Raw genomic sequence first — 12,262 nt, 5'->3', positions numbered from 1 at the left:
CATACACAGCAACTTCTTCAAGATAAAGAGATGAACTAGGGCAAGAACTTCATCTCCGATCACAATTTGCTTGAACAGAGTTTGCTCAATGTTTGTGCAACTTGTGAACTACTTGACAGCCCTTAAAATGATCCTTCCATATGTTTAGGGTTAGGAGAAAAGAAGACCTAAACACATAATCACGGATTCCAAGAAATCATATCAGAATTCTAAATTTCTTAAATCTCGACAGATAAGCTGTTGAGCAGGTGTCATGCCATGGGCTAAACAACTTCCTTAAACCTCGATAGATGCAGCTGTCGAGATTTAATGAATTTGCACTTCTTAGCTTGTTTCTTGGACAGACTTAATGACTTTAACACTTGATCTTAAAACCTTGTTTCTTGAAGTATTTGAACGCATCCTAGAACTACCCAATTACAAGTAAAGTGCGTTTTATCAAAGGATTAGTCAATTACATAAAATTAACATGTGAACCACATATGTCCTAATAGGTTACAGAATGGGAATGTGTTAGGCACCCATTCCACCCAGACAAAGTCCAGTCTTCTAGACACTTATGACCAATGTACCTTTTTATGCATATCATAAATGATATGTTGAACATGTGACACTAAAATTAAATCACACAAATTTATTTATGAATGAAGTCTCTTCTTTTGTTTTAAAAAAATTCAGATCTGTTTTGATTGGTAAAAAAAATTCATTTTGATTTGTCAAAATACCAGATCTATTTTGTAGTTTGTAGAAGAAAGTGGTTTTTAAAGATAAAAATTCAGATATGTTTTTATTACATAAAATAAAGTCTTTTGATTTGAAAAAAGTATCAAATCTGTTTTTTAAGAACTAAAAAAAATGGTTTTTGGATTTATAAAAGATCAAATTTGTTTTGAGATAAACAATTGTATCTTTGATAATAGAAAAATCAGATCTGGTTTGTATATGTTAAAAAAAAAATGAAAAAGATTTTTTAAGAAGAGAGTTTCACTCATAATCTAAATTTATGCAACATTTATTAAAGAAAACAAATGCAAACACAATCATGTTTAATCTTTTTCTTTATTTCAAATCTGCATGTATTAAAGAAAAATCATATATGTATCTAAGAAATATACAAATTAGTTTTTAATTGAAAAAAATTCAAATTTACATCTCATAAAGATGCATATCCGTTTTTATTTGAGAAAAATTCAAATCTACACCTAAGAAAGATACAGATCTGTTTTTGTATTAAGGAAAAATCAGATCTACATCTAATAATGATGTAGATCTATTTTATTTCAAGAAAAATCTAGATCTACACCTAATAAATATGTAGATTTGTTTTATTTTAAGAAAAAAGAATTGCTCACATGCAGATTATTGATATTCAAGAAAGAGATTATAACAATCACATAAAAAAATAATCATGCTTTAAACAAAATAACAATTAACAATTCATGCTATGGATAAAACATTCATCACCATAAAAAGATAGCATAAAAAAGAGAGGGCAATTGAAAACAACCTCTTGCATGAGCACTCCTTGTTCTTGAGAGGATGTTTTAGGGTTCAAAGAAACTTATTCAGTTATCTTTGAAACTTAAAAACCCTAATTTAAGCAGCAAATCTCAGAGAGGATCAGCAAATATCAGCAATTTGAGAGCTTCAAAATGTGTGCCTCTTAGAGCGGAAAAAAAAAGGTGCTGAATTATAAGATTTAGTCTCTATTTATAGAGGCCAGAAGGTGCTAAAAAATAGGCACGAACGATTAGGGTTTGAATCTGGATGCATCCTTTTGTGAAAAGATCGAAAATGGTATGCCTTATCGTTACTCAAAGGCCGTTAGGCCAAAGCCTACAAGGAGAAAATTCAGCCCTTTTAGAGTGCCGTTCAGCACTCCAAAAGTGCCGAATTGCCCTTTGGACTCTGAACACTCTTTCATGTTCGGGTGCCGTTTGGACTTCTCTCTTAGGGTTTTTTGGCCGGTTCTTGTACCTAGACGCGTTTTCATCCTCCGTTTATGATTTTTTGCCTCTTTTCTGTATAATTCAGGCTATTTAAGAACAATTATCTTGTAGATATATACCCTAAAATAAATCTTGATAAAGTTCAGATTATCCACAATTTTATTTTTATCCAATCATCCCTTTTATTCCTATGCATGCAATCCTATTTTAACACTAATTATCAATCAATCATAAAATTATTTAATTAATCTTAATTGTTTAACCAATCAGAATCAATTTAAATTAATCATGCGTGGTTGACCTCTCCTAGACATAATGCAAGTTGACCTTGCAAACTTGATCATGCAATATCTTTCGATCCAACGGTCCGATTTGGAAATCGAGTATACTGTCGTTACTGTTAGAACCTCAAGATCATTTTCATGATATGAAATGAATGAATTAATGCATGTAATGCAAAAACAAATTGATGCAAGTAATGCAAGAACAAATTGATGCATGTAATGCAATCATGATTTTTGGGGTACATGAATGGTCATTCAAGTCATTCTCCTTGATTAAATCATGGGTGCAAAATTGAGTCTCTACAATAGGTTTATTTGATCTATTACAAGCTTGTGTTAGTTATTGTGGAATTTATGAGCAGGTTTTTATAGTATTTTTAATGACTAGAATGAAGATATATATATATATATATATATATATGAGTAGGTTTTAGCGGCATTTATAAGACATTGCTAAAAAGTTAGATGACAAATGCTTTAGCGACATTTCATTTTTAAAACATTATTATAAGATTATTTTTTGCGGCGTTTTAGGAATGTCACTAAATGTATTTTTAAAATATAAATGAAAATTGCATACTATTTAGTGGCGTTTTTGAAAACATCACTAAAGATTTTTGAATGTTGTTAAAGAGTTATGTATGGCAGCGTTTTAAAAAAACATTGCAATAGACCTATTGATAGCAACAATGCTATAGCGACGTTTCTGAACGTCGCAAAAAAAAAAAAGGTTGCAATAGACAATTTGTGTCTATAGCAACGTTTTAAAAACGCCGCCTAAACCCAGATTTCTTATGGTGCTTGTCTAACAAGACTAATGACGCTTTGAACTCTAGATTTTTTTTTTTTTTTTTAAATTTTAATCACCTGAATATATGTCTTATAGCTTAATAGCAATGACGCTAAAAAATAATTTTTATGGGACTAAACTATACTATTAACACACCAAATTACTAGTCAAGACAAACTTATACAAATGTATACACAAATATAATATGCTATAACTAATGAGTTTCATTACCAAAAATACACTCATTCTACTCTTACTGTAGGAATTGGAGTATGGCAATAAATGAATCAAACCGTTCATAAACAACTAAGACTTAGCTTGATAAAAAGCTCATTCAAGTTTGTTTGTTTATAAACAAGCTAAGCTTGAACCTTCATTTTAGGCTTGTTAAATAAACGAGCCAAACCCAAACAAAAACAACTTGTTCATGAACAACATCATAAACATTAAGGCTTGATACAAAACAAGTTGAACCTAGGCTCATTTATGGGCTTGGTAATAAATTTGATAATCAAACACATATATTACTCAAGCAGCTTTAAGTAATTGGGAGTTGGGCCCATTTGTTCAAACCAAATAAGCTTGGTAATGTACTTGTGTTGAATCTCAAGCTCAAAAGCTTGATTTTGAGCTCGAGTTTAAGCTTGATATTGAGGTCAAGCTCGGCTAGATTAATGAATCGAACCGAGCCATGAGCTCATGCTTTTATACTTTTTACAAGCTTGAGCTCAAATATCATTTATAGGCTTGGTTTGAGCTCAAGCCAAACTTAAACATTTTACTTTCGTTGTCGAGCAAGCTTAAATATTCACTACTTAACAAAGTTTGACTCGTTTACAATCCTAAATTGGAAGTGTTAGTACAAGATGAGTGTTATTAATCAAATATACATTTTCTTTTATTTTCTTGAAATTTCTATCAACTTCTTGCCACAAGTTGTTTTGTTAATATTTTAGCTTGTTTTGTTTTTATGTAAGATTCTCAAAACCTCATTTTTTTTCTCATATATATATATATATATATATATATATATATATAGTTTAGCCCACTTTCAGCAAAAGACAATCAACAGAAAACTATTTAAGATGATGCCAAATAGACATTCATACAAATTGCATACAAAGTCAATGTTAAATGATTTGAAAGCATTTTTTAGATTTAAAACCAAGAATTGAGAAGAAATTTTTTTCACATGTCACATGTCCTAACCTCACTAGACTTCACTCGCCTAAACTAAATGGGCTTCTAAACAACACCATGTGAGTTGGGCCTTACCTAACACTTCTCTCACTTAAAAGAATTTTGAGCCTCCATCACATGAGCTTCACTACACTAAAAAATTTTCCAAATTAAAAGACCCATTATAACATTACGAAGCCAAAAACCTAAACTCTCTCTCTTCCAAACAAAAGAAGGCCAACAAGCCTATTAAAATAAAATACCTCACATTTCTTCCACTACACTTGAACAGAAAATATAGGTTCCAGTTAATTTAATTGATAAAGTTTCTTACCATTGAATAAGAGATTTGGATTTCATTTCCTATCTATGCCAAAAACTAATTAGTGTCTTACTTTAATTACAAGAAACAATCATCAGGAACGGATGCCATAAGTTGAAACTTTCTCTCAAAAAAAAAAAAAACAAAACAAAACAAAAAAACAAATTCAAGCCCAAAACTAAAAAGGAAATCCCATAAAGGACTACACTACATGTATAAATTATATATGTATCTAGTATGTTTTATATATATATATATATATATATAGTCTAAAGGGGAATTTTTTTTCTAAATAACAATAAATATTAAAAATTTTAGTTAATTGTCACGTTTCAAAACAATATTGAAAACTAGAATCTCGAGTGTCTAAAACTCGAGTTCTAAGATAAAAATCGAGTTTTTAAGTCTCGATTTGTATGTGGATTAGCTTAAAGTGGAAAAAAATTAAGCTGAAAATCGAGTTTTAAAGGCTTGATTTCCATAAATTGAATAAAAATGCCGCTATAGGTCTATAAAACGTCACTATAGGGCTTAAAAACGCCACTATAGCACTCCATAAATCTGTACTTAAGAAAAAAATTTTCCACGAAAACGCCGCTATAGGGCTTTAAAACGTCACTGAAAGGCTTAAAAACGCCACTATAGGTGAAATTTTTTTCGCATGAAACTCAAGTCTTAAAGACTCGAGATCTATGGGGCCTTTTTGTAATATGGATCTTGAGTTTCTAAAACTCGAAATGCTACTTTACCTTATTGTTTCAAACATTGCCTAACTAACTATATACAATTCTTTTGTATTGCTGTTTTGCACATTACCTCGTCTAAAGGGAAATGTTAATAAATGCTCAAAAGGCATTGGTTTAGGAACTATTTTTATAAACATTATGTAAACAGTTACAACAGGGAATGGAGATTTGAGCCTTGAATGTCTTGGAAATATCAAGGGATAATTTAAATAGTTACAAGACTCTTGTTATATGTATGTATTATTTGATGGATTTCAAATTTTATCGATATATTTTTCTTATATCCTGAAAAACCAAAAATAAATATAAAAGCATTCCAACTCTGCAACTAAATGATAAAGGAGGATGAAATTTGAAAACAACGATAAAGAAAGATGTGGGTGCATTGATAGAAAGACGACGGGGAGGAGGGATATTTTTTTTTTTTGAGAAGAATGAAGTGCGGGAGTTTGAAGGCATGACCCACGAGTGTTGAAAATGACTCTCATACCAAATTTAAACAAATTTGATTTTGATATTATTAACTCACAAAAATCCGTTGAATGTTATATTTACTGTGTTTATATAAAGGAATATTATATTATAAAACTTGTAACTGATAAAAGATTATAGAAAAGTCAAAGATGTGAATTTGCAAAATACAAATGAGAAGATAAGATCAATGCCCTCTCATATCATAATAAATTATCACTTACCATTTATAAGGAAATTTTAATTTAATTACTTTCTAGTACAACTATTAGGTTATTTTCAAAACAAAACAAATATATATATATATATATGTATATTTATATTTAAAGGCATCAAATGATTATAATGCTGGTCCATATATCAACAGACAAGAAGTGCACCAAGAGTTCTGCTGATTCAAATTACAGAATGAAGTCCCCACTTAATTTACTGTGTACCCTATTTGACGAGGAAACCTGCACATTCTCATCTATTGGCTTCTATAACAAAGATATAGTTCAAATCTTATTAAAATTGTCTCCCATTCTCTCAACGTACCATGGCACTGTTAGTATTACCACTCTTTTTTTCTTCACCATCCTTTTTTGACTGCTACAAATATTTAAGAGTTGCGTGCAAGTTTTGCGACTGTCCTGACAATTATTTATGGTCTAACTATACAATTCATGTACCTAATTAGATCCTGCACACCATTCATTCCCAATTTCCCATTTCCTTTTGAAATTTTTTTTTTTTTTGAGAAGGATTTCCTTTTGAAAATTTGAAAGAACCTAAATACTCCAAGATATATATACATTCTTAATAACACTAATAAATAATGACCCTCGAGTCAATCCAAAGCCCAACTTACTTTGCCCAAAATAACCTAAACTTGCAATTACTATCCCACCACCACCGCTTTTCAATTGAACTCTACTACGTGCCCTTCTTGACTTTCAAACACCCCCCCCCCCACCCCCTATTTATTCCTACAACAACCTCTTCCATTAGAATAATCCAACACTTACTTCTACTCTGCCTTCACACTCCCATTAATATAGCTTGTGAGCAACCCAAGTGACCAAGAGAATCCTCCCCATAGAAATTTGGAAAAAAGAAAAAGAAAGAGACAAAACTGATCAGAACAGAACCACCCCTCACCACTTTTCTATAGCTATAAAAACCTTTATCATTTAGAGCTTCTCTGTCATCTCTGAATAAGATTCTACTAAAGCCCCCAGCATGTATTCCTTTCAATGTTTCCTTTGCTTCTCGTCCGGGGGAATTGGCATGTACTTTGAGTAGTAAACAAGTATTCCGGCTTTAATGCAAAAGTGTAAGGAAGGGATGGAGGAGATGACACTCTCTCTTATCTTACTTTCCTTTTTATTTATTTCCCTTTCCTTTCTAGTATATCTTTTCACAGGCGATTCCTGTTGTGGGTTTGGTCTATTTTTATATTTAAAATCTTTCTTTTTTTTAATTTTTTTTCTTTGGGAGATGGGAATGACTGTTTATTTGTTTTTAATTGATATTAATTAAAATATAGTGTACGCTGTGGTAGGTGAGGAGGCTATAAGAGAAGAAGCTAATTGCCTTGATTACTCAGTTCCAAAAACAAGAGCAACAAAAGGGCTAGTAGTTCTTGTTGTTTTTCTTTTGGTTGGCTGGCTGCTTTGATATCTAGATTAGACTTTGCCCATCATCCATCATGGCTTCATCTAACAGACACTGGCCTAGCATGTTCAAATCCAAGCCCTGCAACGCCCAACACCAATGGCAGCACGACATCAACTCATCTCTCATGTCAAATGGATGCCACAGAACCCCATACAATTCAGGTAATTACACAATTTTCACTATCATCATTTAAAGTTGAACCCTTTTTACCATTTGATTTCAGATTCTTGAACCCTTTTCTACTTTGAATCTCAAAGGCTAGGGCCTCTAGCCCACCCCTCAAACCCAAACACTTGACCATTTGTGTACTAGTCATTATATACTTATAAATTAGTTGTTATCTTATTGTTGATATGCAAAATTATATAACCCCAAGACTAGAAAGAGAGATTGATCTAATGGGTTTTTCAAGAGCTCCAAGAAAGGTATTAATTTGTGCGTTTGTGTGTGTGCATTTTCCCCAACAGTTCCTGGATGTGAAGAACGCAGTCCGGAGCCAAAACCAAGATGGAATCCAAAACCTGAGCAAATTCGGATACTTGAAGCAATTTTCAACTCTGGCATGGTGAACCCTCCAAGGGATGAGATAAGAAAGATCAGGGCTCAATTGCAAGAGTATGGTCAAGTAGGTGATGCCAATGTCTTTTACTGGTTCCAGAACCGAAAATCAAGAAGCAAGCACAAGCTCCGCCACCTCCAAAACTCAAAAAACCAGTCCCAACAAGCCCAAAACAACCTTCCAATTACATCTCTTGCTCCAACTTCTACTACTGCACCATCATCCTCATCATCTTCTTCGGAAAAATCGTCTCCCAAAGCACCACTTTACAAGACATACTCCATGGGCTTTCCAAATGTTACTGATGTTTCTAATTCACCAACTGCCTCAGTGAACCAGACCTATTTTCAATCCCACAGTGAGGTTTTGCCTGAACCTTTCTTCTTCCCAGTGCAACAGCCCGGAGGATCAGTGCACCATATTAGTGAAGGAACATCTAGCTTCACACAAGGGTTTTGCTTTTCTGAGCTATCAGATGTGGTTCAAGTACCTGAACACACAGTTGGGCCTTGCACTAGTCTATTGCTGAGTGAAATGATGAACGATGGGGGTTCAAAGAAAGATCAAGAAGAGAAAGTCATGAAGATCAATCCACAGCTGAATTACACTTTGACCACTCATCCAACTACTGCCTCTCCCTCTACAACTACTACTGGTAGTTCTGTTCCATCCTCCATCAATCAAAATCAAGGTAAAAAGTTAACATTTCAAATTTGTCAGGATATGCATGATAAACCATTGACACACAATTCCCACTCCTCTTTACTGGAAAATGGTCTATTGTGCATGTAGGGATAAGCTAGGTATCCTGGAATATATATGTATATTTTTGTCCTCGTCATTGTTTCCAAGATAAACAGGCATATCTGATTAGGTTCACTAACATTTTCATGGACGTGATTGATGTATGAGACTTCTCTTTCTGGTACGGACTGGCTTGGATGGACATGTTTGTCATATTAGGAAATATCCGAGGATCATTTGGTCTTTTGGGTCCGGGATTTGCGATCTCTGTCTAGATGGACGTGTGCATGGCTTGGCATTAGTCCCTCCAGTCTGTCTTGTTTGACTACTGCGACGGTTTAAACTCTCATAAGATTAAGATATCAACAATGCTAATTACACAATAAGTTTTACAATTTTTTCCATCATTTGTTGAGTTGGCAAACTATGATTAGTGCAACGTTATTCTCGTGAGAATCATTATTAATATCGTTTTTATTATACACTGATTACAATTTGTTATTTCAATAATTACGAAAAATATTGTAAATTTTGTTGAAGGTCAACCTGTACACAAATGTAAGGAAATTTTGTTGAAGGTCAACATGATTCTATGCTGGCAGGTGTTGGGGAATCGGGTGCAGTAGGCGCGGTTGGCCCGGAGAAATCAACGGTTTTCATCAACGATGTGGCATTCGAGGTGGCTGCAGGGCCCTTCAACGTGCGTGAGGCTTTTGGTGATGAAGCAGTGCTTATTCACTTTTCTGGTCAGCCTGTTCTCACCAACGAGTGGGGTATCACCCTTCAGCCACTCCAGCACGGTGCATTCTATTATCTGGTGCGCACTTTGAGCTTTTAATTAGCGATGTCTCATAACTATAAGTGCTTGATTGGTAGAGACTGCTATTGGGGGTCAACAAGAAAAATTATAGTAGTAGAAGCATGACTTTATGATAATGTTGAAGCTTTTGAGCTTGTGTTTTAGTTTACTTTTTTTGTGTGTGAACTGTAAAAGCTTTTTGTTTACCAACTTGGTATTTAATGTATCTTTCTCGGGTTGCAGATTTAGAAGTGTGGAAGATGAAGAGATGGGCTAGCTAGCTTGCTATGGTTCCTGTGCACTTGTGTTTGTTTCATGTCTTTGTTGTCTCTCCGATCTTTAATAGGGTTGAATTTAGGACTTTTGATTCTGTGTAAGGGGTCTTGGATAATATGATAATTTGTGGACCAATGTTTTATGTTCCTATCAAAGCAATACAAATGGAATATGTTCTTTTTTAAATTCTACTAGATATTATAAATTTTGCTATAAATAATTAAATACTTTCTTTTCTTTTTTCAATAATTCGAAATTACAACTGTGGGAGAATGAATCTACTTTATGTTATAGAAGTGATAAGTCAATTTATAAATGATGAAATTATGAATTTCTCATTTAGAGCTAAGTATAAAATTTGATGATTTAAGTATTTTTTATATATTAATTTCCTTTGGTAGTGTAAAATGGAGTTGTCAATACAACTAAGATATAAATTAAGTACTTTGTAACCCAATGTGTACTATAATTAAATTTCAAAAACTTGAGCTAAGACTAACCAAAATATCCGGTATATTTAAATTGTCCTTAATCAAATATCCTTTTTACAATAAGGGAAAGAACAAGAAGTAGTTTTTACTTTAATTTTTAGGATACCTATGTAGTTTCTATATAATTTTATGAATATTTTATTGATATAACAAACAGGTATATACAACTCATTACCAATAAGATTATGATTCTAGTTAAATGAATATACGCAAAATTGGATTTTCTGATAAAAATTATATATCTTAATATCTTATAAAGTTATAATAGTTTCAATTGAAATTTGGAGACCACAAATATGTACATATGGTAGTATAAAATAGTATTGTAAACACAACTAAGATATAAACTAGCTACTTTGTGACCCAATGTGTACAATAACAAATGTACTTATTATATTTCAACAAATTAACTTGAGCTAAGACTAGCCATAAAATTTAGGATAACTATGTTTTTACAACTCCCATAAAAATAAAAAAGGTATATACAACTCATTACCAATAGTATTACGATTCTAGTTAAAAGAATATACCCAAAATTGGATTTTCTGATAAAAATTATATATCTTATAACAGTTTCAATTGAAATCTGGAGACCACGAGTATATATAAACTTAAATGATATATATATATATATATATTTTTTTTTTAAAAAATTTTGCGACCATAAATATGTACAATATCCAATTGAGAATTTGAAAAATAAAAATGTGTCCCTAACTCTAAAATGGCTGTCATTTTTTATAAGTCTTTTGTTAAAAGTTTTCTAGGTATATAGTATTTCCAACTCATTGCTGAAAACTGAAAATAATAATAATTTTTTTTTTTTTTTTTTTGGTTTATTACTATTTAGCACTATTCATTGGCCTAAATTATTCATGGCCAATGAACAGTGCATAACACCCTGATTAAAATAAATAAAAAAAGCCAAAAACGTGACTTTACTCTAGACGCAGACGCAAACACCCTCATCCAAACGGAGCTTAAGTTTATGAATATCTAATTAATATAAGCAACAGGTATATAGAACTCACTACTTGTAGGATTGTAATTATAATTAAATGAATATACCACAAATTGGATTTTCTTATAAAGATTATATATCTTATAACAATTTCAATTGAGATTTGGAGAGTATACATTTACTTAAATGAATTTTACTAATTTTGAGACCATTAATATATACACACACACACATACACACACCCTTGTGAGTATGTGCGCACATGTGGATAGATGAGTGACACCTTTTTTTTTGTTGGAAACGTGTAAACTTTTTTTATAATTTGATAATTACAAGAATAAGAGACGACAGAATTTCAATTATGATTTTCTAAAATAACGCTACTAAAAGTTACAAGACTAGAAGTTATAAAGATAGAAAGTGACTCATGAATATTGTGATTAAAATTTAAACACCTAATTTTTTATTATTATTATATATATATATATATATATATGGTTACAGTATGGAAGGAGTATTTAAATTTTAAACTTCTCATCAGTTAGAAACGTCAAACAATATCATTTGTCCAATATCACTTAAACTACAAAGCTCTCAAATTAACACCTTATTTTCATATGTTCATGCCTGATATATATATATATATATATATATATATGCAATTAATGCTAACTCACGTTCAAGTGAGGTGATATCATTCTCATAAATTCCGCCAGCTTTTGGGTTGTACTTGCTTAATTTTGAAGACTTCTTACTGGCTCGACTTATGCGTTTCTATTACAACCACTCAATTAAGGTCAAGCTGCTAACTTCTTTTTTGTTTCTCTTTAGGGGGGGGGGGGGGGGGGGGGAAGAGAGAGATCCCAACCAACTGTTTGCTCAAAGATTTGGCAACATAGATATTTAGAGAGATATTAGGGATTTTGTTTTTATTTTATTGTATAAATCTTTATTGGAGTGTCTACTTTTTCAATACGAGACAAAAAATAATTAAAAGTTTTAATGTATTATGTTATTATTGAAAATAACTTT

General features: G+C 32.0%; 1 protein-coding gene across 1 annotated transcript; it reads left to right on the top strand.

Annotated features, from left to right (window-relative positions):
• The first annotated feature begins 7,290 nt into the window (after window positions 1–7,290).
• Window positions 7,291–9,931, top strand: LOC126729088 (WUSCHEL-related homeobox 9-like). Its single transcript, XM_050434817.1, has 4 exons — window positions 7,291–7,561; window positions 7,868–8,650; window positions 9,306–9,520; window positions 9,746–9,931. Exons 1-4 carry the CDS (start codon window positions 7,432–7,434, stop codon window positions 9,749–9,751), a joined length of 1,134 nt encoding a protein of 377 aa, XP_050290774.1. The 5' UTR covers window positions 7,291–7,431; the 3' UTR covers window positions 9,752–9,931.
• Window positions 9,932–12,262: the final 2,331 nt, after the last annotated feature.

Source organism: Quercus robur, chromosome 5 (genome assembly GCF_932294415.1).
Source record: "Quercus robur chromosome 5, dhQueRobu3.1, whole genome shotgun sequence".
NCBI lineage: Eukaryota > Viridiplantae > Streptophyta > Magnoliopsida > Fagales > Fagaceae > Quercus > Quercus robur.
Note: the sequence above shows the minus strand (reverse complement) of the source record. Positions and strands in the feature narration are given on the sequence as shown.

Bases quoted from the DNA above. Each gene is read 5' to 3' on its own strand.
- LOC126729088 (XM_050434817.1), top strand. From the start codon at position 7,432: ATGGCTTCATCTAACAGACACTGGCCTAGCATGTTCAAATCCAAGCCC. The intron at 7,562-7,867 runs GTAATTACACAA...TTTCCCCAACAG, and splicing joins CAGAACCCCATACAATTCAG to TTCCTGGATGTGAAGAACGC. The intron at 8,651-9,305 runs GTAAAAAGTTAA...CTATGCTGGCAG, and splicing joins CTCCATCAATCAAAATCAAG to GTGTTGGGGAATCGGGTGCA.